The 25,943-nt window shown below is 40.3% G+C and overlaps 1 protein-coding gene across 6 annotated transcripts in view; it reads right to left on the bottom strand.

Moving 5' to 3' along the window:
- The window catches only part of EVA1C (eva-1 homolog C), an 80,315-nt gene extending 59,196 nt beyond the window's left edge, over positions 1–21,119 (bottom strand). The window contains exons 1-2 of one of the 6 annotated variants that reach the window (XM_020996006.2): positions 20,359–20,446; positions 17,411–17,554 (exon numbers count right to left, since the gene is read on the bottom strand). Coding sequence is in view for 5 of the 6 variants with exons in the window: in XM_020996007.2 (XP_020851666.1) it covers positions 20,359–20,506 (148 nt within the window). In the remaining variant the exon portion in view is untranslated. The other 5 variants (XM_020996007.2, XM_020996001.2, XM_020996005.2 and 2 more) reach the window with 5 other exon arrangements.
- Between the last annotated feature and the right edge of the window lie 4,824 nt (positions 21,120–25,943).

Raw genomic sequence — 25,943 nt, forward strand, 5'->3', positions numbered from 1 at the left:
GGTTCAGGTTGAAGGTACTTGGAATCAGAAATATTTTCCTTTGAAAGTAACACAGTATTATTTTCCAAAGAAAATAATGTGCTCATTTGGATGAGTTCCCTGACATCTTACATGTTACTTTTTGATCCTATAAATTCCTGAAATCCAGTATCCAAGCACTCTTTCTCAACAAATGCTCTGGTCTATCTGACAAGAAAACTGCTCTTGTTTTGTTAAAGGTATGAAAACTCAAAAAATAATGCCAATTGTAAAAACCTTTAAAAAAAAAACCACACTATATTTTATCCAGTCTGCTAAGTGGCATTCATGTGCCACTGAAATGTGTGTTATTAAAATACTTTCATCACTGTACACAATGCTTAGTGTAAGGTTAACAAAACAACTGCCAGTAAATTACACATGATAAACAGTTAAAATAGTCCAGGAAATTGAATGGTTACCTTTGATAAGCAAAGTGCTAAAACACTGCTCTTGATAGTGTTTTACTGAGACTATGGCCTACGTAAATGTGCCTTTTAATATACAAGAAGAAACTTGCATGGCACATAGATGTCATTTTCAAGTACACAGGTCACTTGTTAAAAATGCAGACTCCTAATTTTGGGTCCTCCAACTATGAATTAGTGTTCCATATCTCATACCCTCTATATCGCATAGTCTGTTCACCTGCCCCTCTTCTCATCCTGCATTCCCTGTCTCTAACTCTCTGCCTACATATAGCCACTCCTCTAGCCATCTAATTACAGCCATTCCTGCCTCCATAACCATTTTAAATCTACATTTCTTTTTTAAAGATTTTCTTTTCTCGGGGCAGCTAGGTGGCACAGTAGATAGAACACCGGCCTTGGAGTCAAGAGGACCTGAGTTCAAATCCAGAATTAGACACATAACACTTAATTAGCTGTATGACTCTGGACAAGTCACTTAATCCCAATTACCTCACCAAAAAAGTTTTTTAAAAAAATAATAAAAAGATTTTCTTTTCTCAAAGGAAGTCTGAACATGAAAATATGAACCTCTATTATATTCAACTTGGTTTTTGTTTGTTTTTGTTTTGGGGGGGAGGCAGTTGAGGTTAAATGACTTGCCTTGGGTCTCGTAGCTAGTGTCTGAAGCTAGATTTGAACCCAGGTCCTTCTGACTCCAGAGCCAGTGCTCTATCCACTGTGCCACCTAGCTATCCTTAAGCTTGCTTTTTTTTAAAAAGCACATTTCAAATTTATTGTGGTAATTCTAATACTACACTGTTTATGTCTCCTTCTAAACGTCCTTTTGGTTCTCTTCTTTGTTACTTTAAAACGATGCACTGATCATCTTTTTGTTCTTTGGGAGAGGGGTGAGGGGAAGGATCGTTATCACTAATCAATCATCTTTCCTCTCATCCCAAAAACCTTCCCTTATTTATATATATGCATGTGTGTATACATATGTGTGTGTGTATATATATATATGTGTGTGTATGTATATATGTATATAGATATACATATATATATACACATATAGAGAGAGACAGACAGACAGAGATAGAGAGATATAGAGAGAGAAGCCACATATAGGCTATGTCAGAAAATATATATCTCATTCTGCCCTTTTAGGCCATTATCTCTGCTAAGAGATGAGATGGATCCTTCGTCATTAATCTTCTGGACTTGAATGATCATTGCATTGATTAAAGTTATTAAGTCTTTCACAATTGTTTTCCTTTACAACTTTAGTCCATGAATAAGCACTTATTAAATGCTTACTATGCTCCAGGCACTGTGCTAGGCTCTGGGAATACAAAAGACAAAAATGTAATGGTCTCTACACTCTAGCTTACATTCTGATTGCATTTTAAAGACAAGAGATTCAGTCTTCATGTTAGGTCATACACTGTAATTGGCAACCTTTTCACCAGCCATTGCTTCCCACAAGTAACAATCTCATTGTCGATCATTACTTAATAAAGTGAGGGGTTGATCTGTATTTTTAGTTTTTCACTAATGATTTTATATTTTATTTTTTGATCGACTTTTGCCTTATTTTAGGCCCGGTTTACTATATTCTATGTCTAGGCCCTCTGTGTTAATTTGGGGCTTTAAGGGGGCTTTCTGGAAGACAAGGATGAAGTAGTTATTTTACTAAGGATTAGAGAGCTGGAAAGAGTTCCAGAACAAGTGGTACGGGCAGAGAGTAACCTGCTTATCACAGGCAGCTGTCTGACAAAACTGCAAGGAGTTTTCCTGGCTCCAGCTGTATTCTTCAGCACGGCAGCTCCCTACACAGTCACCTTTCAAATGAATCAAAAGGCCCCTGTTTATGCCTCATTTCAGAATGTTCACTGATTCTGAAAATCTAAGCCCTCTCTCACCAAAAAGAACTAGAATGAGAAAGATGTGTGCATAAATCCATTGTCCTTTGATTGGATACCATTCTCACCTCACCCACTTTAAAATTAAATTTGAAATGGAGTTTGGACAAGCATGGTATTTTCTTCACTGCCAAGATCCACACAATAGACCTTTTTCAACAAAGTTCTTGAAATGCCCAGAAATTCAAGGGTTGTGACTCACGATCCTTTGCAAAGAATGCACACCCATCCTACCATGATCCTGCACTTTAAATCCTTTTGAAACAATACAATATTTTCTCTGTGTTTGGCCAGAGGGGGGAAATATTTTAATTATACCTGTCAACTGACAGAAAGATGGAGGAAAGAGGAAGAAAAAGTTTGAGGGTCAGTGACTGCTTACACTTGTACCCTGAGCAATGGCTAGGCATAAATCTAAGCCAAGATGTAGGGAGACACGCAAGATGGCTATTCCAGTGGAATCAGTCTGATGTTCCTTTCGATCAAACTAGAATGGTTAAGGTTCCAATTCCCAAGACCGCCTAAGCTTTAAATGTGTTAAAATGTGTATATGTTTTGGGAGAGGATGAAGAAAGAGAGAAGAGAAGGAAGTTGGGGAAAACATGATTATAAATGTATGTGTTTGGGGGAATTCTCATTGTGGTTATTTTTTTTTAATCAAGGACCAAAGTTAAATTGTACCATGTATTTCCTCCCCTACCCCATCCCGACTCAGGTTACAGATACAAGCACACACTTGTACACATTAAAAAACCTTCAGCACCCAGCCCAAAATAACTAAGACCAGGACTCATCATCCTGCAACAATGGATATAAATTCGATGGGACCAATACTATGTAAAAACTTCATTAAATCTAAGTCCCCTCTCCCCAAAGACCAAGGAGATACAGAGTGCGTCCCCAAGGTTTTGGGAGAGAAATGTGTGTGCTTCTGTTCTTGTTATATGTTTGAAGTAAATATCCCCTTTCAAAAAACATATTCATGTTAATTCATTAAATGAAACTGCAATGCTAGTCACTCATTAGTGGCTAACAGTAGGGGAGACTCAACTGGTAAGGGCTTGAGCTTGTGGTCTTAGAAAAAGACACCTCAACCCACCTCAACCCTAGAACCCTAAAGCAGTGCCAAAATATCTTGACTATGGGATAGTGAGACCAGACCGTACTTATCATACAAGGAGGGTTTTTTTTTATGGGGGGTGGGGAACTAAGGTAAAAAGAGGGGAAGGGAAACTAGTAATAGTGTTGAAAAAAAAGAAAGTGTAAATGAAACTTTTTTTTTTAAAGCACAGAAGAGAACAGAAAGAAGCCCAGGGAAAGATATAGATAAGCAGGAGACCTTTGGAACTAATGTGCTGAACTTATGTACTTTAAAAAATAAGCAATAAATGATAGAAGTTTGTAGTTTTATACACAATCCTCTTTTTCTTTTTTTATATATGGAAACATTCTTAAAATTCTAGGAGAGTCTTAGGGATGGAGAGGTGATAAAGGAAGGAAGAAAATTTGGAACTCAAATTTTTTAAGTGAATGTTAAAACTTGTCTTTACAATGTAATTAGAAAAAAACTATTAAAAAATCTTAGGAGAGGGGAACAATAATCATTGTGATTTTTTGAGAGTTCTATAATTCTTAAATTATCTTTCTTAGACCTACAACTGAAGGGAATGGGGAGTCTATGACTTTGTGAGATCTGGTTACAAACCTGAACGATGGAATGCTATGGATGCCAAGTTGCTTTCCAGACCTTTTGAATTTACAAGGTCATAGGTTCCACTCCCTTCACCTGTCCTAAGTGAGACAGTCACCAAGCTTCCTTAATAATGCTAAGGCAAAGAAGTATCTGAAACTGACAGACCTTTTTGAATATCTCCACATCCCAAGTGTCTTCTTCCCCCTATAGTTAGCTGACCAGAATCTGCTATAGAATATCTACACTTGTTCCACAGTCTTTCCAAGGCACCAACCAGTCCATGTCATCACAACTTCCCCAGAAGCAGAAATCCGGTTCTTCAGCACTGCCACATGGAGGATGTGCGTGGAAACAACACTGTTAGAGGCATTCGTGCATGTACTATTTCCCCATTACATAGTAAACCAACATTGCCACTACTTCTAGAAAGGTCAAATCAATAGACTCCCCTATGGTTCCCCCACCCTCCCAGTCACTACTCAAGCCAACGCATCCTTCCAGAGCTATGCTTCCCAGTATTTTTTGTCTCCTTCAATAGAATCTTATTTCCCTAAGAACAGGAACTGTCTCTCTTTTGTATTTATATCTGTAGTTCTTAGCATAATGCCTGACATGTAACTGAAATGCAAAAAAGGGTTGGGAGTTGTTCCCAAAGTGTGGTAATACCACACAAGGACAGAGGCTGGGAAAGCTTTATTGCTACTCACAAAGAAAGGAGGAGAATAAGTGTCAAGGAAAAACAGCAGAGGTGTGTGGCCCCCATTGCACCACAGCTGTATGGGAAAACATGCATTCGGTGGCTCTGAGCTACAGTGGTGTGTGCACTATGATTAAAGGCCCACAACTCCTCAGGGCTCAAACTTATATAGCTTTTAAACAAAGAGCTGATGTGGAACTAATACGAGACAGCTCTATCACCAATGGGCCACGGCAGTAGGGTAGCGTGTGCCTCTGGGATGAGGGACTTCTCGTAATTGCCAAATAAGGAATGACAAAAGAGAGGGCAGGGAGCCAGGAAACTTAACTGAGTCACACTATAAAAGTGGCTGGGGGGGATAGGAGAAGCCTAGTCTCTAAGATTAAGCCTTAATATGCATACATCCTGGAGCTGGGGTCAAACTATTCAAACTGAGTCTCACCAACTCACAATAATAAGCACTTAATAAATGCTTTTTCTTTCATTCATTCAGATTTGGTGTTCAATAAATATTTACTGAATAGATTGAAATTAAATCAATTTATTGATTAAATCAATTTAAATTAAATTTAAATTAAAAACCAATTTGGGTAGGAACAGCTAGGTGACACAGTGATAGAGCACTGGCCCTGGAGCCAAGAGGACCCGAATTCAAATTCAGCCTCAGGCACTTACTAGTTGTGTGACCCTGGACAAGTCACTTAACTCCAACTGCCTCAAACAAATAAAAATAGTTGATTTGAACTTATTAGAATAGCTTCAGACTGGACTTTTCTTCCACAATGAAGGACTCACAACATTTTAGTTGGATACCAAATTCCCAAAATGATTTCTTTTGAAATGCACAGGAAGTCAAATGATGAGAGCATCTAATAATGATGATAATGATGATTGACATATAGCACTTTACATGCATTATCTTTTTCAAGTTCTATAACAATCCTGTGAGATAAGTACTAGAGACTTGTTACAGATGAGGGAATTTTGATGATGCAAATGGTGTATACCAGAAGCAAGATTCAAGCCTATGTCTTCCTGACTTGAGGTCCAGTACTACCCCATGCTGCCTCATACCTTACATGTCACAGATACTTAATATGCATTAGCTGCCTTGAGTTGAAAGAAGGCAGACCTTCGCATCTTTCAACTTTGGAGAACTAGGGTACAATTCAAATAAAATGTGTCTCCCAGACACCAAACTGAGAGATCCTTTTTGAAACCAATGTTGTGTGTTAAATTATGAGGAAGGAAGAGAGAAAGGGAGGGAGGGAGGGAGGGAGGGAGGCAGGGAGGAAGTCATCTTGGTCTCAGAATAATCTGTAATAGCAAGAACTGGTATTTCTATAAATTCCCCCAAGGTTCAACTCTGATGCTGCTCTTAGACTGCCTATCAGTGCTCCTTTTCACTTTAAATCACTTTCCACTTATTTAATAATAATAATAATAATCACACTTACTATGTGCTAGGTACTGTGATAAGTACTTTACAATGATTATCTTATTTGATCTTCACAACAACCCTGGGAGGTAGGTGCTATTATTCACATTTTAAAGATGAGCAAACTGAGGCAAACAGAGGTTTGTGTAAGTGACTTGCCCTGGTCATACAGCTAGTAAGGGTCTGAGGTTGGATTTGAATTCAGGTCTCCCTGACTCCAGGACTGGCACTCTATCATCCACTGGGCCACCTAGCTGCCCATGCTCTTGTTTTTTCTATCACATCTCCAGGACAGAATGACTGTCTTTGTTTGTATACCTCCAGTACTTTGCAAGCTGCCTTGTATTCAGTGACAGCTTAATAAAGACTTGTTCAACTGAATTAAATTCAGAAAGTACAGGGCAGTACCTTAACTGGAGCTTTGTGAGGCAGAATCTCAGACCCAGAGACATTTAGCTGAGCTGCCCAAGGTTACTGTCACAAGTGTTAGACGTAACATTTATAACCAAGTGTCTCCTGAACCTTCTTTCCACTATAGCAAGGGTGGGGAACCTGTGGTCCTCTAGGTCCCCTTTGACTGAATCCAAACTTCACAGAACAAATTCCCTTAATAAAAGGATTTGTTTGAATTTTTTTATTTATTTAAAAAAAGGATTTTTTATTTAAAAGGATTATATATTATATATAATATAAAAGGATTATATTAAAAGGATTTTATTTTTAAAAAAAGGATTTTTCTGTGAAGTTTGGATTCAAAGGGCCATACTATTCTACTCCACTACTCCCTTTTCTTGGGGAGGGGGGTTGGGGGAAAGGAAGAGCAAGCTTAGTCATTATAATTACATAGCATTATGTTTCTTTTTGGTTTTGTTATTCTTTTCATTTACATTGTTATTACTGTACATTTTGTATTCCAGGTTCTGCTCACTTCATTTTGCATCAATTCCTATAAACCTTCCCATTTCATGAATTCTTCAGGTTGTTTGTTTGGTTTTTTTTTTGTGAGGCAATTGGGGTTAAGTGACTTGCCCAGAGTCACACAGCTAATGAGTGTTATGTGTCTGAGGCCACATTTGAACTCATGTCTTCCTGACTGCAAGGCCAGCACTCTATCTACTGCTCCACCTAGCTGCCCCTTCAGGTTCATTTTGATGCCGGGCAAAGTGAGCAGAACTAGGAAAACAATTTGTACAATACATGCATTATAAAGACAAATAAGTTTAAAAGACATAAGGGCCCTGATCAGTGCAAGGACCAACCACAACAGGAAAAATGACAGTGAGGTGATGGGTCAAGATGCAGAATGAAACATACATTTTTGGTGTTACTGTTCAGTCATTTCAGTTGTGTCCAACTCTTTGTGATCCCATTTGGGGTTTTCTTGGCAAAGAAATTGTAGTGGTTTGCCATTTCCTTCTCTAGCTCACTTCAGAGATGAGGAAAATGAGGCAAACAGGGGTAAGTGACTTGCCCAGGCACAGAGCTAGTACATGTCTAAGGCCACATTTGAACTCAGGTCTTCCTGATTCTAGGCCCAGTGTTCTATCCACTGAGCCACCCAGCTGCCCCAACATATATTTTTGGACATAACCAAAGTGGAAATTTGTTTTGTTTGACTATGCATAGGTGTTAGAAGGGTTGTTTTTCTCTCTTTTTTAATATAAAAATAGCAATGAAAACTTATGAAAAATTGAAATTAAATTTTAAATTAAAAAATAAAATTTAAAAATTTTTAGTAAATGTGTTAATGGTAAAAAGGATCTAACAGTAGATATACATTCCAAGTCAGAATTACACAGAAAATGTTTTCCTCAAATGAAACAAACTGGCTTTTTGGCATTCTCTGACTGTCTATCTGTCTGTCTCTCTTTCTCTCTCTCTTTTCTGGTACCAGAAAGGAGAATGGGCTCTGGTGAATCTCTCGTTCCTAATTAACGTAGAAACAAGATTCTAATGTAGAATGAATCTTTCTTTCTGTTCATAATGCTAAAGCCTGAGAATTTTAGAAGTAGGGGCTACTGAAAAGAGTGAAAAAATCTTCCCAGTCAAGAGGGAAAAAAGGGAAAAGTTGGCAGAAAAGACAACTTCCCTCTGCCTCTGAATACTACCAGAAAGCTGTCACAAATATGGATAGCACAGAACCTTGCAGACAAAAAGGGTTATTTTATCCAGATTATTCACCTCCCATTGCAGGGGGAAAGGAACTCATTTGTACTCATTAAAGGAATGCTGAAAGATTTGAAATGGGATTACATTCTATTATACTCATTGGAATTAAAGACTTATCTTGCAGATCATTCTTATATTTCTTGCCCCCTGCTTCCCCCAAACCCTAAATCAGATCGTTTGTATTCATGGCGCATTTTAAGCAAACACTGAATTAAATAGTTTGCAAATACACATTTCAGACCCATAGGATTGAGGTTTGAATTTTAATTCTGTCTTGCATTTGATGTGTGAGAAACCCAGGTCTCAGACAATAAATGACAATAAGGGTAGGCTTATTCTTTAGGAAAAATTCAAATTCAGAGAAGGTGGGGATTGGGGGGAAGGGGTGGACAAATAGGTATATATAGGTGCTGCACCTGAAGCCAAAATCCAAAATAATTAAACGAAAGGACATGGGAAGGTTGGCTGCATACTTACTGTCCCTAGTCACTGTAGCAATGCCCATGGCAGCCCTATTAAGCATACTTATTAAGGTTCACACAGCTTGTTGTTACAACGGGCCAAACCTAGGAGTTCAGATGATCTGCTTGCTATGAATCAGAAAATCTCAGAGTTGGAAGGGACCTCACAGGTTTTCTTTATTGTATAACATACACACACATGCACACACTCACACTCACTCTCTCTCTCTCTCCCCTATACCTAACCAAGAAACCTTTCTACAGTATACCAACAGGTTGTATATTGCTTGAAAACCTCCAATGCTAGGAACCCACTAACTCCTGAGGCTGCCCAGTTAACTCAACTCTAATTGTTGAGAAGTTCCACTAGCCTAAATCTGCCTCTTTGAGGCATGACCTCATTGTTCATAGTATTGCCCTCCATAACTTAAAGAAAAGAGAAAAAAAATCAAGGTAGTGAAAGGGAGAAATTAGCAAGAGATTCCTTAAGAATTTAATGATTCCTGGATGTACTAACATCTTCATAGAGTACAGCCTATGTATACATATACATATATATACATATACACATAAAGAGACAGAGACAGATAGAGACAGAGTGAGAGACACAGAGAAAGAGGCAGAGAGACAGAGAAAGAGAGTTTATTATTTAAGCCCCACATCTACATTTGACTAACCCTGTATCTATTGTCCCTGATTCTGTCACAACTATCCAAATATATGGCTTAATCCTACAGTGTTCCCACACTCTCATTTGGCCTGGAGTGTTATAAAGCCAATTCAAATGTGGCAACAGTGTAGACAGCCAATAACATTTTAATATTTTAGAACTTAAAGGAACCCTATAAATCATTCATTCTCATCCTCTTGTTTTATAGATATTGAGGAAACTGAGGTCCAGAAAAATTAAATATATTGCCTAGTTATGTAGTAAAGCCAGTCCCAGAACCCTGATCCTCTGATTCTAGGTCCCCTACTCTTTTCACTATGCCACAACTCATCTGAATCTCCAAACTCTTCAGCCATATGTACTCTTGAGACTTGATGAGAAGACAACCTTGCAAGACTCCTTAGTCACACTCAATGAATCTGACAGAGGAAGGCCAGGTCAAAGGCCAAAGTGGGTGTGGGATAGGATGGTGGTATGGTGTAGAGAGGGCCATTCCTCTTCCTGGGAGCCACTGGACCAAACAAAGGGGACCTCAGCACACCAGTACACCAAATTAGTCATATGTATCTTCCCATTTTCCCCTTGTACTTATGTCAGTAACTTCAACCCTAGCACTTTTTCCTCTGGTGATCTTCCTCTTGAGATCTGAGGTTAAAGCAGTTTAATCCATCTTGGACACTTGATAAAATCTGCTATGGGACTGACAGTGGACAAAATTGTTCAACAGGCAAAGTCTGTCTTTGGTCCACTTCCTATCCTGCACCACCTTCTATTTCAACCTTCTATACCCAAGACTCAGTTATCTACTTACTGCCTTGATATTCTTCTCTAATGTAAGCCTTACCCAAGACTTACCCAGATAGTGCTCTTTATCCTTGAATTTTAACATTTTTCTAAAAAATTAAATCACCTGTCCAGTCCACCCTACCATTCCCTATTGCATCAAGACACCAGTTTTTCCCTTGGTTATTTGTTCAGCTGTTCAACAAACTTTTTTTATTAATTTATTTTTAGTTTTCAACAATCACTTCCATACACTTTTGAGTTTTAAATTCTTCTCCCCCTCCCTCCCTAAGATGGCATGCAATCTGATATAGGCTATACATACACATTCCTATTAAACATATTTGCACATTAGTCATGTTGTAAGGAAGAATTAGAACCACCAGCAGGAACCAAAAGAAAGAGGAAACAAAACAGAAGGGAAAAAAATGAATAGTATGCTTCGATCTGCATTCAAACTCCATAGTTCTTTCTCTGGATGTGGATAGTATTTTCTATCATGAGACTTTTGGAGATGTCTTAGATCTTTGCATGGCTGAGAAGGGCTAAGTCTATCAAAGTTAGTCATCGCACAGCGTGGCTGTTATTGTGTACAACATTCTCCTGGTTCTGCTCATTTCACTTCACATCAGTCCAACAAACATTTTTTAAGGGTGAGGGACTTCAAAGAAAAAAATTATTTTTGCACTTTAAGATGCTGACATTCTAATGAGGTATAAATACCTCATAAATACATTTTATAGAAATATATTTTATTTGTATTACATAAATCTATAAATTATATAAATATATTATAAATATATTTAGTACAAGGTTGGTAGGAAAAGGTACAAACAAGATACCCTAGGCATACATAGAGAAGGAGAGAACACCTACATAGGGAATGAGAAAATATAGAGGTTTCAAGGAAAACTACACACAAGACCTAGTACCTTCAACTTAGCCTTGAAAAGAGGATAAAGATTCTGAAAAGGAGAGATGAGGAGGGAGTGTATGGCAGGCACGGTGATGGTTTGTGCCAATGCATGGAGGCAGGATATAGCAGTAGGTTCCAAAAACAGTTAGTGTATTGGAATTATGCTCCCAAAGCCACTTAACTGTCCATAGCCTTTGACCCAGAAATACCATTACTTGACCCACACTCCAAAGAGATTAAAAAAAAGGAAAAAGGAACCAGATGGGAAAAATATTTGTAGCGCCATTTTTGTAGTGGCAAAGAACTGTCCACCAACTGGGAAATGGCTAATATAAGAGAATTCTATTGTGCCATAAGAAATGACATAAGAAAGGACTTCATAGAAACCTGGGAAGATTTGTATGAATTGATGAAGAGTGAAGTGAGGAGGGCCAGCAAAACAATTTGTACAATGACAACATTAGGAAGACAAACAACTTCAAAGGACTTAACTCTCATTAGTGCAATGACCAAGCAAGATTCTGGAGAACTGTTGATGAATCATGCTACCTACCTTGTGAAAGAGGTGACAGATTCAAGTTATTGAATGAGACATTGGAGATGATCAATGTGGAGACCTGTTTTGCTTGACTATATGTATTTGTTATGAGGGCTTTGTTTTTTTCTTTTTTCCAGTGAGGGTTGAATGAGAAAAGTAAGAAAACAAATGCTTGCTAATTTAAAAAAAAATTCAAAATGCTACTTCAAAAAATAATAGTTCAGGTTAGCTGGAAAACAGAGTATGTGAAAGAAAGTAATTAAGGCTAGAAAGATAGGTTGAAGCCAAAAAAAGTTGTATTATTTCCAGAAGTAACAAGGAACAATACATTCAAAAACCACAGGAAGATTATTATGGAAGTTATGTAAAGGACTAGAAAGTTGGTGGACCATCAATAGAAATAGTCAGATTAGGAGAAGAGACAGATTTAGGGTAGAAGACCTAACCTTTAGGTAATTCACTTTGGAAGCTGTGTAGAGATAATGTTGAAGAAGCTTGCGGTAGTGAGACAAAAAAAGAAACAATTGCAGCAGTCCAACCAAGACATGATGAGGACCTACCTGAAAGAGGGTGGTGGCTATAGGAGTGATGAGGAAAGGATGTATGCCAGAGATGTGGACACAGAAAAGCTAAGTTGGGCTTAGCTTAGGTTGGTATGTGCATTGAATGAAAGTGAGGAACCAAGGGTGACACAAAAGTTGGGAGCCTGGCTGACTGGAAGGATAATGGTGCCCTCAGCAATAATGGGGAAGTTTGGAAGTGGGATGAGTTTTAGGGAAAAGATGAATTCTGTTTTGGTATGCTGAATTTGATATAATTACAATACATTCAGTTCAAAATGTCCAGTGGGAAGTTTCTGTTAGATGACTGGAGCTTAAGCACCTACTATGTGTTAAGCACTGGGGCTACAAAAAGAGACAGAAGACAGACCTTGCTGTTAAGGAGCTCACAATTTCATGGAGGAGACAACACATAGATATATACAAATAAGCTTTATACAGGATAAACAGGAAATAATTAAGAGAGGGAAGGCACTAGAAATGACAAGGGTTGGGAAAAACTTCCTGTAGGGTTTTAGTTGGGACTTAAAGGAAGTCACGGAAGCCAGGAGGCAAAAATGAGAAGGAAGAACATTCCACAGATGGAGGACAGCCAGATAAAATGCCCAGAACCAAGAGATGGACTATCTTGTTTGCACAAAAAGAAGATCAGTGTCACTGGATTGATGGAAAGGTGTCAAAAGACTGGAAAGGTAGGAGGAGGCTAGGTTATGAAGGCTTTGAATGACAAACTGAGGATTTTGTATTTTATCCTGGAGGCAATAAGGAGCTATTGGAGTTTATTGAGTAGGGGAGGGAGGAGGTAGGAACTCTGTTTCAGGAAAATCACTTTGGTGGCTGAATGGAGAATGGATTGGAGTGGGAAGAGACTTAGGGCAGCCAGACCCACCAGCAGGCTATTATAGTAGCCCAGGCATTAAGATGATGAAGGTTTGGACCACAGTAGTTCAGCATCAGAAAGGGTGCTACGCTATTGGAGATTTTCACCCAGCATAATTTGCATTCTCAGCTGAAAGAGAAAAAGGTGCTTCTAGTTGATCTCAGGTTCCCACTATGTATTGGAAGAGTACCACATGCTCTAGAAGGTCACTTGGGACCAGATTTTCCTTCTGAAAGGAAAAGGTTATTTCCCATCCACCTTCACTTTCTTTTTGGTTTTTGGGGTTTTTTTACTTTTAAGTTTTTTCTAATTGTCTTTTGGTTGGAACAAGTTTTACATCTACAAAGACAAATGGCAACTTTTGAGAATTTTATAAAATTTTTGTATACTGAATTTGCATAGCTATGTATTTGGAGATGAATATAATTTCTAGGTCCACATACAGCGGAAGTGTATGTCTATAGGAAACAAGTACTTGGGCGAGGGGAATTCAAGAATGTTGCTGCAAGATGCTCTTGCTTAAGAGGGAAGAAAAAAAATAAATCCCCTCCCTATTCTCTTACTGATGTTTTTAGAAGTGATCCTAAGAGCTCATTGTCTTCAATCTTAGACCAGGATCAGTTTTACAAATTTAAAACTCCCAGCCTGACCAGTTTTCCCAAGTCAATGAAAGGGTGAAAAATATGTATCTTGGGGCAAATCTATTGTCTATTGTCCCAGATAAAACTCACTTTCATTGGCTGACCCTTTCATATATAGCCAATGTACTCAAAATTTGACACTCTTAATTTTATCAATTAGATGACTAGGCCTAATAGATCTGGGGTTCCCCAATCAGCTCCTGCTACATTAAATATCATTTGCTTGGGTCTGACAAATCTCTACTAACATCTAAAAATTTTTCTTTGAGTTAGAGGTAACCCTCTCTGCAAAATGAGGGCCTCAACAATCATACTGTCCCCTGTCTACCATACCCCATGAACTACAGCAAAACTGAATCAGTCAGGAAACCTATTATATGTGGGGCACTGTAGGCAACAGTGACACAGAGACAATAATGAATCATTTCCTGCCTTCAAGGAACCTACATTCTAGAGGAAGGGATAAGTACACCTAAGCATACACAAAATATATAAAAATAAATACATATTATTTCACTTCTACACCACAACAATCCCAGATGGAAGGCAAATGCAGTCATTATCCCCATTTTACAGTTGAGGAAACTAAGGCAAAGTGACTTGCCCAGGGTCACACTGCTAGTAAGTATCTGAGGCCATATCTGAATTCAGGGCTTCCTGACTCCAAACCCAGGACTTGATTCACTACACCACTTAGTTACCTCTATATGAAAAGGAGTAATGTAGAATATGATTAAAAGGATAGGCTGGAAGTTGGATATGAAGAGCTTTAAATGCCAAAGAGAAGAGATTGTTCTTGATCCCAGAAGAAATAAGAAGTCACTAGTTTACTGAGCAGGGGAGTCACATAGTCAAACTTCCATTTTGGGAATATTACTTTAGCAGTTGTGTAGAGAATAGCTACATTACACTGGAGAGCGAAGAGATTTGAATCAGGGAGACAGGATACTGTAAGGGCAGCTAGGTGATGCAGTGCATAGAGCACCGGCCCTGGAGTCAGGAGGGCCTGAGTTCAAATGTGGCCTCAGACACTTGACACTTACTAGCTGTGTGATCCTGGGCAAGTCACTTAACCCCAACTGCCTCACCAAAAAAAAAAAAAAGAGGATACTGTAATAGTCCAGGTGAGACTCGACAAGAGCCTAAATAGTGGTGTCCAAATGAATGGAGAGGAGGGGACAGATATGAGAGATGTTACGGATGTAGAATTGACAAGACTTGGAAACTGACTAAAGGAAGAGAGAGAGTGAAGACCTGGAAAAACTCTCCCCTTCTTCTTCTCTCCCCCTCGACCAATCACAATTTCACCAACTACTTAGAGTTTCGGTAAGGTGACAGGGAGAGGGAAAGGGATGACAACAGGGAGAGGGAAAGGGATGACAGGAGGAACAGAAGGAAGAGGAAGGAAGATAAAGAAGCTTGCTCTCTCCAAAGGAGTGGTAATTTAAGCCATCAGCTGCTTCCCTTCTTTATATGCTCCCCCTACGGGTCCCAAGCATGAAGGTGCTGTCACAATCTCAACCTTCAGAAGCAGAAAGTTTAGAAAGGATCCTTAGCGGATGCCAAAAGACCCTACTGTTTTATGCTCTTCCTTTTACAATGCATAAAATGGTGGGTCTTTATTATCTTTCTCTCTCATGCCATAACTTGGACCTCCCTTCATAGTACTGCTCTCTCAACAGAAAAGATTTTTGGAAATGATGTTATCCTTGTCCTAGGGAAAAAGTCAATGAAAAGTTTGGACTTCTTAAGCTCAGTTCTCAGATTAGGAATGTGTTCAAAAAGACAGAATCCATTTGGGAAGAGGAAAACAGATGAAGTGCAAATACATTTGAGTACAGGATTAAAAAATAGAAGTATCAATTTTGCATGAAATTTCCTGGGATACATTTTTAATGTAGTGATGAAAGTTTTCCAATTAGCTCTGGCAGCACCTCTATAACATATTTAGAAAAGAAAAGTGGGTGTGGGGTTTCACACAGAGTCTCAAAACAAACTCAGGGATGATTAGAGTAAATTACCAGCATATGAGGCTATGTGGAGAAATGGAGAAAACTAATTGAGTGTGGGGGTGGGGGTGGGAGAAGGGAGAAAGACAGGGAGCTGGAATCACCAAAAGCAGAAACAACAGAAAAAAATATGCCAGCTGACAATCACTGAAATTCAAGAAAGAATAGCAATGAAGAGAAAAAAACTTTAAGCAAATTTCCTTCCAACACCCTGCATTGCTAATCTCTTGCTACTGGATTTTATACTGCACAGAGATGGTTGTGACCTCTTGACATTCTGCTGCTGCCTTTTTATGTGGTTCTTCCACCCCTGGAAAAAAAGATAAAGGACAGCATCGACTTCCCTCTGTCCTCCTCCCTCTTTCTGACTCTTTTTTTTATGTTGTCCTTATTTAGCAAAACAAATGTATAAGTACATCACAAAAGACTGAACTCTGACATACAGTTATTTTTGCAGGGCTCTCAGTAGGGAAGGCTGCAAGAGTTCTTTATAGTATACAGCTTTGTTACTGCATAAGCCCTGCCAAGCTTATAAAAAGCAAACTAGAGGGCCTGCCCTGAACAATGACTGGACAGCTTTGAAGTTCAAGCGGGGTTTGGAGTTCTTCAGTCAGAATCAAATAAAAATTTCCAAAAAAAACATTCAAATTCTTATCTTAAGACATGAGCGGTTTTCATTGCTATCACATCTTTTGATGATGCAGATGTCATCAAAAGTTATGATCACTATAGATATTAGAATAGGCCAGAACAGGACAATTTCAGTAGGTTTAATCTTATTCCTTGAAGTTTTCTAAGAATTTTTCCTCCTCCACCCTATTTTCTGAATGTTTCACACAAACTGCTTTAAAATTTAAATTAACTTACATGGTTTAGAATCAGTTTTCCCACCTACCCCTAAAAGGGTCACTAAAAACCTGTTCACTTGTCTGCAGATCTCTAGATCGTCCCGATGTATTGAGAAAGAAATGTGAACAGATAATAACAAGGCCTAACAGTATTACCACCCAGCCTGGGTTGCTAGAGTTTATCTGTTTCAACTTAGTCACAAAACTGTCTACCCTGAACCAACAATATATCACACCAAAAGTTGGGATATGATGGGGAGGGAAAATCATGTGATTTAGATGAATGAGTCACAGCTCAAGTTTTTTTGCATGATATGGAACCATAAATACCATTTTCAGCACCTGGAGTTAAAGGATGAAATGAGGCCTGGGTAAACAACACTAAGCTAACCCCTGAACCCACAGACGGGGCAGGAAGGGGGGCAGGGTGTAGAGGGAAGACCCTGATGCTGGCCCATAGGGAGCTACCTTGAGAATTGCTGGACGTTTCCCCATGGGAGGGTGTGGGGGGACAGGGAAGGAACTTCATTTGGTGTTACTTGGGAAAAGAGTGAGGAAGGCATCACTAGCAGCTTTCTAGTGTAACAAATTATTATTATTTTAAAATTTTATATCTACTACTGTTGCCTAAGTTCGTGCCTACTCTTTGCGCTGTGAGTGGCATTCTTAGTATGCCATCCTAGCAAATGCCTTTGTTTTGATCTAATTGTGTCTACTGCCTGACACTGGCTGACTTGATTATTCAAGGTAAACTTACCAATTTAGGATCAGCTAGGTGCTACAGGGGAAAGCGTGCCAGGCAAAGTGTCAGGAAGACTGTAAGTTCAAATCCAGCCTCGGACACGTACTAGCTGTGTGACCCTAGGCAAGTCACTTAACTCTGCTTTCCTCCATTTTTCATCTGTAAAATGAGCCAGAGAATGAAATGGCAAACCACTCTAATATCTTTACCAAGAAAACCCCAAGTGAGGTCAGGAAAGGTTGGACAGGACTGAAAAATGATGCAACAATAACAAACTTACCACTGGGGGCTTGTGGACTATAGTTCAAAGAGGGTGGACCGAAAGACTAACTTCGAACACAAAACAGGAGTAATTACCCTGCTGTCAGTATACCTACTATGTGCTAGGCACTGTGCTATGCTCTGGGGATACAAAGGAAGGCAAAAGACAGTCCCTACTCTGAAGGAGCTCACAGATAACATGAAAACAATTACTTGTGAATCTGTGAGTGCCAAGTTGGAGGGGGAGAGTACTCCTGTGCCCCCCATCCCTTCTGAACGTTGTCTGTGTCTGTATCTGCTTGGGCAGTGTATGTCTCTGCTCCCTACCTCAAACTGTTCCATGTTAGATGCAGTGTTTCCTAGTGGGTAAATAGCACTGCTGAAGGAGATGGGATAGATAAAAGAGAAAAGTTTCCACCTTCCAACCTTCTGGTAGAAGTACTGGGTTCATACTCCACAAAGCTGCTTCCTACTTTGAACTTTCAAACTGTCCCCACATCTAGTAGGCTTAGTTTTTTAAAGCCCACCAAGGACATAATCAACCAATGGCCCAACTGATGGCCAAGCTCCCCTTCCAATTCACTTTTTCACACTTTGTAAAGAGATAAACAGGACATACAGTGCCTTTGTACTTTGTTGGCATATTTGTTATATGCCCTTACTTTCTGTGATTACCTCAACGAACTAGGGGAGGAAGGGAAAACAAATCTATTCCCTCTCAACACACTTCTTTGGGATCAAACTTTAACAAATTATTCTTGCTAAATACTTTCCACACCGCTGAAGGAATGAATGTGCTATTAAAATCTATATGTAACAAGCCTTTAAATTGTTCAATCTTTTAAAATCATTATTTCAAATTCTGTAACCTCTAAATTTTGGCTTCCTTTATCAAAACTCTGGTCATGGCACCCTATTTATGGCTCTGGAAAATATACTCCCCATTTTAAAAATTTTCAGTTCTCTTCAATAGAGGTTTTTTTGTTAGTGAATTCGACTATAATTACTGTTCAGAACTTTACTGCTGAGGTATACAGGTCTCCTATAAATATAATTTTATATGCCAATAATTTGATGATGTAGAAAAAAACACCAAGAAAACAAACTTCAGCTGTAATTTAGGAGAACGATCTAAGGTTTGAGACCCAGTTTACCTAAAACATTTGTTCATTTTCAATGATGTCAACACAGTGGGTTTATTAGTTAGGCCACCTATTTTTTTAAACTAAGTGTTTGTCATAGATCAAACCAACAACAGATACAGAACTTTTCTTGCAACTAAGAGGTTTTTTTTTAAGTCAATAATTCTTGCAAGAGTACAGTACATTTTCCCAAGACATTTAGTGAAGCTATCTTGCCTTTTTGTTTGATTTTGAGGGCCACAGTTTTCTTGCCAAATAGGCATATCTTGGCTTGCTTTGCCAGGGTTACTGCCACGTGGGAACATTAAGTTGGTATTAAATATTCAAAGCAAAGAACCACTGACCTAAGTTCTCTCATCTAACAATGACATATTCTCTATAAGTAAATAAGATACCTAAGTCTTGACTTTCAGTACACAAGAAATGTTTTTCAGTAAGTCCTCTGAAATGCATTATATCCCACTGCAACCAGACCTGGCTGCTGGGTACATCAACGATTCATGCCTATTATAAAGCCCACTGCAAAACTCCAGAGAGAGACTATATTTACCATAGCTTTAACATAGTGGCTAAGTTTAGGAGCTCCAGGAAGTCAGAGGCTCAAAAATAAGTTAAGTAGGCACGAGCCTGTCCCAATCATAAGATGCTGTTTTTCTCAGCAAACACAACATTGACAATAATGATGTTTCTATAACCAACCTTTGGAATGCTTTTCTTTTGACAAACATGCTGCACCTCCATACCAGAAATGTTCTGACAGTAACTACAACGGAGACTTGACCAGAATCCCCAAAATCCATTAAACTGTCTAATTAACTTAAAGAAGGGCAGATAGAAAAAGATGGAGGGTTGTGGCTACTTAGTTATAAAATTATTTTACTGCTTTTATCCTCCCTCCCCATTCTCTCTCTTGCCCCCTTTGTATGTATACAAAGATTGATGGTTTGATAGATACCTGCCTCCCCCCACCCCCACTTTCTTGACTTTCCCAGGAATGAATTATAACCGTGAACTTCCTAAAATGGGTTTACCTCTCTCCAGTGGTTTGCTTCGCTCTCAGTCCAGTCTTCAGTTCAAACAATTTATCCTCTATGACAAGTGAGTACGTGCAGGTAGTGGGTGGGAGAACAAGTGTTCTCCCAGTAAAACTCACGGGCTTTGTCAACAGGCAAACTTTATGAACCAGAATATGTGTATTTAACTGCGTAACAGCAAAAGTCACCAAATTTACTCTGGTGTTTGCCCAGCTCAGAGATGAGGCAGGACACATACCTGGAGGGTTCCACATCGCTGGAGGTTTAGAAATTCCTTATTGTTTTATCGCACCTTTCTAAGGGAATTCTACCTCCCCTCTCTGATAGCCTTCTAAGCTAAGGTGTAAGAACAAGAGGAGGCAACAGCCTTGGAAACCTTCACTCCAACCACCCAGAAACCCATCCAGCCATACCCATTTTGGCGGCGGCCACCACCGCTGCTGCCACCACCGCTGTCTCTCCTGGCCCACCTGTGGCTTTCGGAGGGGAGGCAGGTGAACAGAGAATGACGGAGGGCGCCTCTTACCGGAGAAGTCAGTGAGGGCTGCGATCTCTTTGGTGCACACCAAGAAGGTACAGTAGAAGAGGCGAAATAGTAGCACGGGCTCTACCTGTCTCCGGAGGCTGGGATGCTGCAGGGGCGAGGTTGGCTGCCCCCGATCCCGCTGAAACATGGTGCGGGGTGAGCGAAGAATGGGGACCGGGGCGCTGGAAGGGAGGGAGCGCCCGGGCGGGGGGTAGGTGGGTGGAAGACTGAGTCACATGGCGGAGATGGGTCAGATGCCAGCTGCTCTCCTCCCACCACTCTCCCTGCTTGCTCCCAGCCGGGGGCTAGGGAACCTCTTCAGACCCCGGCTGGGGTCTTATCCGAGGAGAGGAAAAAGGATACCAGGGCGGAGCGAGGAGCCTAGGGAAGGATCCACGTAGTTTCCCCAAGAGGAAATCACAGCTATTTGCTGCTGCGGTAGAGGAAACTAAGGGCGTGGGGGGTGTGAGGAGGTAGTGAAGAAGAGGAGGGGGAAGAAGCAGGGGGAAGAGGAGAGGAAGAAAAGGAGAGGGAGAGGGGCAGTAAAGAAAAAAGAAAATAACTTTTACTATATGACGAAAGAGAAACCAGCCTTTCCCCAAGCCGCCAGGAGAGGCAAGCTCCTAGCAGGCTGCCCCAGCTCTGGGTGGGCTGGGCAACTTGAGCGCCTATAGTGCCCTTGGTCCCCCAGCCAAGGTGTCTCCGCCCCTAAAACACTCAGCTTGCTCTCTCCCTCTTCCCCCTAGAGGTATTGGAGCACTGGCTGTACACTGGCCTTCCTTCCCTTCCCCAGAGAAATGTGCCCCCCCACCCTTTCCAAGAGTGTTGAGAGCCGTGACGCACTTATCTGCAAGTCGCCGGGACGGATCTAGAGGAGTAAGCTGAAGACTAGGGATTCAGGCGCATGCTCGCTTGTCCTTGGGTGATGGAGATGGGGGACAGTTGGGGTTCATTTGTTGTGAATTGTCCCAGAACTAAACGCAGGCACTTGACCAGGGTTCGAGGAACATACTGTTATTCTAAAAAAAGCAGTAGACGCTCTATTTATGTTTGCTTCGAGGAAGGACTCATATAATGCTAAAGCAGCTTTAAAAGGACTTTCCTATTAATTGGGCCATTTCATAAACAGTGTCAAACACCTTATTCATTCGATGCGTGTTCACACCACACCACACACACACACACACACACACACACACACACACACACACACACAACCTGCCTAGCATTAGCCACAGTATCAGTAAATTAAATCTATGGAAACTGCAGTATGATACTGTCATGTAATTTACAGATGGAAATGTGGGTGTGTTTTGTGGCTCCGACCATCAGCCGGTAACCATCTAGACCCCAGCCTTTTGACGCAGAACTAGTTCTAGCTGGGATGTATGCATAGCTGCTGAGAAGAGAGTTCAGAAACATTGTGTTCCCAAGCAATGAGAAAGGCCGCCAAGTTTGTAAGGTGCTTGGTGGAGCAGTCTGGGACTGCTGCTGCTGCTGCTGCTTCTGCAGCTTCACCAAGTTCACAGTAGGGAAAACTCGGCTAAAACGAAAAGGGAGGAGGCTTGGGAGCCAGTGTACAAGCCCAGGAGGGACGAGTGTGTGCCCAAGGAGATGAGAGTTTGTTGCAGACTCACCTATTCAAGTAACTGGCAAGACCGAGAGAACAGAGGTGGGGAGAAGTAGGAGGGAGGAAGTTTCAAAACTCATTGAGGCCTTGTTTTCCAGACCAGTAGTCCCCTGTTGTTCTCTCTGTTTATGCTGGTGTGCAGCCCAGAAGAGATGGATGGTTCAGTAACACACATCATATTACTGCTAGTGGCTATTTCTTGTTGAAATTTTAATGCCTATGCTTTTAACTAGATTCTACCCCTTACCTCTCTATTGCCCCTCTGCCTCCCACCACACTGCAATTGAGGAGATCAGAGCTGGCTAAATAAAAGACAACACTAATTATTTCCCTCAATAGTTTAAAAATATCCTTTAAGGATTTTTGAAACTTTTCAAATGAACAAAAATCCCTGGTGCTTCCTTTCTCCTTATTCCATTACCCTGCTTATTCTTTATGTCCTAATTGATTTGGGAGTTTAAACTAATAACCACCATTACTTGTCCTCTCCTTCTCTGGGACTGTTTCCTCAGCTTTAAAATAAGGTAGCTCTAACTCAGATGCCTTCCAGCTCTGAATCTTATGATACTGTGATCACTCCATCCCCACTAATCTTGAAAATCCTCAAATTTTGGATGTGCTTCTTGGCTCAGAAACTCTCACATGACAGAAAGACATCAGTACCCTTCTCACTTCTCTGAATTGTTGCCCTCATACAGACAATCTGGGAACTTCACAACCTGATACCACCTAGGGTGCTGTCACAAACTGCCCTTGAAAATATACAGTTCACAAAGGTTAGAGAATGAACATATTTACTTACAGCTCATCTAGGGATTAAGCAGAGTTTATGGGAAATAATGATAATTAACTATAAGCAACATAGCCTCTTAGGATCAAGCTAGACTGGCTTCTATTGTGATTCCTGAGTATATATATGTCTGTTACTCAGATTTTTGTGGTCATTTTCACTGGGGGGTTCCCCTTCAAAAGGCCTGTAATCATCTTCTCTGTGTAATTCATCACTGTCCCTTAAGTTCTCTGTAGCTTCCAACAGATGGATAGCACTCATTCAGTAAACAAGCATTTATTAAGCACTTACTACTCATCAGGCACTGTGTTAAGCACTAGGGATACAAAGAAAGGCAAAAAAAAATCCCAGTCCTTGTTCTCAAGGAACTCACAATCTAAAGGGGAAGACAACATGCAGACAACTTTGTGTAAAGAACAGAAATGCTGGATGCATTGGAGGTAGTTTCAGAGGGAAGGCACAAAGACTAAGGAGGACTGGGACAGGCTTCTTGCAGAAAGTAGGACTTGGGCTGAGATTTAAAGGAAGGCAGGAGATGGGTATAAGGAAGAGATAGTTCCAGTCATGGGGAACAGCCAGTGAAAATCCTCTAAGTGAAGGGGCAGAGCAAAGATGGCGGATTAGAGGCAATCCAGCTGAACTCTTCCAACACTCCCCTACAAACAACTTTAAAATAATGCCTCAAATCAGATTTTGGAATGGCAGAGCCAACAAAAGGTCGGGGTGAGGCATTTTTCTGGCCTAAGAAAACTTAGGAGGTCAACAGGAGAAGTTCATGACAACAATGTGGAGGCATGTCCTGAAGCCACATGTGCAGTGATGGCAACAGTAGCCTTAGCAGCAGCAGCAGCAGCTGCTTCTGAAGCTCTCAGCTCAGAGGCATTCTGGGTCGCAATTGAAGGGCAGAGAGCAGGGCAGGGGAGGGGGAGCACTGTCACAAGGAAAAAAGAGCCTTGGTATCAGTTCCAAGGCAAAGGAGAGGTTAGTTCTTGTGGCTGCAGGGGACCAAGGACCCTTCCTGGGTAAAGACCAGAGTTCAGACCAGGAGAGGAGTGACAACACCTCTCTACAAATCATACCACTTTGGAAGCACCAAAAACTTGCAGACCTCCCAGAACTAGCTCTGAAAATAGCAGCACAAAAAAGTCCAAAGCTTGACACAAAGCCTACCCACCCCAAGGTGAGCAGAGCCTAACTTTAACATAAAGTTCAAGTGAAGAAATAGACAAAAAAAAAAAGAGCAAACAATAAAAAAAGGACTTGAACATAGAAGGCCCTTGTGGTGGCAGGGAAAACCAGAATATAAATTCAGAAGACAACAATAGGAAAACAACTACAACCAAAATCTCAAAGAAAAATGCTAATTGGACCAAGCCCAATAAGAATTCCTGGAAGAGTTAAAGCATAAGAGTAGTAGAGGAATAATTAGGAAAAGAAATGAGAATGATGTAAGAAAATTATGAAAAGAGAATTAATGGCTTAGAAAAAGAGGCACAAAAATAATGAAGAAAATTTTATTGTTGTTGTTGTTGTTCAGGTATATCTGATTCTTCATGATCCAATGGATTACAGTACACCAGGCCCTTCCATCCTCCACTGTCTTTTGAAGTCTGTCCAAGTTCATGTTTGTTGTTTCCATGACACTATCTATTCATCTTATCCTCTGCTATCCTCTATTCCTTTTACTTTCAGACTTTCCCAAAATCAGGGTCTTTTCCAATGAGTTCCATCTTCTCATTATGTGGCATAAGTATTTAAGCTTCAGCTTCAATATTTGATTTTCTGGTGCATAATCTTAATTTACTTCTTTAAGTATTGACTGGTTTGATCTCCTTGCTTTCCAAGGGACTCTCAAAAGTTTTCTCCAGCACCAGAATTCCCGTGTCAGTTCTGAGGTGATTAGCTTTCCTTATGGTGTAACTCTCACAGTCATATACTGCTACTGGGAAAACCATAGCTTTGACTATATGAACCTTTTCGGAAAGGTGATGTCTCTGTTTTTTAGTATGCTGTTCAGATGTGCCTTGGATTTCCTTCCAAGAAGCAAGCTTCTTTTAATTTCATGGCTGCAGTCACCATCTACACCTTTGAGTCCAAGAACATAAAATCTAACACTGCTTCCATTTCTTCTCCCTCTATTTGCCAGGAAGTGATGGGACCAGTTGCCACCATCTTTATTTTTTTTTAGATGTTAAGCTTCAAGCCAGCTTTGACATTCTGCTCTTTCACTCTGGTCAAAAGGCTTCTTAATTCCTCTTCACTTTCTGCCACCAGAGTGGCATCATCTGCATATCTGAGATTGTTGATATTTCTCCCAACAACCTTAATTCTGGCTTTTGGTTCATCCAGCCTGGAATTTCACATCATGTACTCTGCAAATAAGTTAAATAACAATATACAGCCTAATTGTACTCCTTTCCCAATCTCAAACCTATCATTTGTTCTATGTTCAGTTCTAACTGTTGCTTCTTGACCGGCATACAAGTTCCTCAGGAGACAGGTAAGATGATCTGGTACTCCTCTCTTTAAGGACTTGCCACATGTTGTTGGGATCCACATAGTCAAAGGCTTTAGTGTAGTTAATGAAGCAGAAGTAGATCTTTTTCTGGATCTCCCTTGATTTCTCCATAATCTAGTAGCAAATGTTGGCAATTTGGTCTCTAGTTCCTCTGCCTCTTTGAAAACCAGCCTGTTCTTCTGGTAATTCTTGGTTCAAAGCCTAGCTCGAAGAATCTTAGGCATAATGAATGCAACTGTCAGCTTTTGTATGAGCAGTGGACACCCTGCCTTGTAAACCTCAGCTGGAATAGATTCTGTTTTTTTCTCTTTACAATGACATAGTCTATTAAATGCCAACGTTTGCTGCAAGGGTGCATCCATCAAGTTTTATTGTATTTAGGTAAACAAAAGACAGTGTTGGTGATGAGAAGCTCATGAGATGTATAAATCTTCAGTAGTAAGTGATCATTGCTGTTGATGCCTCTGACTCCACTCCTCCCCAGAACTCTGCCATGTCTGATAGTATGTGCCTACTCTGGCATTTAAGTCACCCAGAGGGGCAGCTAGGTGGCACAGTGATAGAGCTCCCGCCTTGGAGTCAGGGGGACCTGAGTTCAAATTTGGCCTCAGACACATGACACTTACTAGCTGTGTGACCCTGGGCAA

This window comes from Phascolarctos cinereus, unplaced genomic scaffold (genome assembly GCF_003287225.1).
Source record: "Phascolarctos cinereus isolate Bilbo 61053 unplaced genomic scaffold, phaCin_HiC Scaffold_726;HRSCAF=1367, whole genome shotgun sequence".
In the NCBI taxonomy this organism is placed as follows: domain Eukaryota; kingdom Metazoa; phylum Chordata; class Mammalia; order Diprotodontia; family Phascolarctidae; genus Phascolarctos; species Phascolarctos cinereus.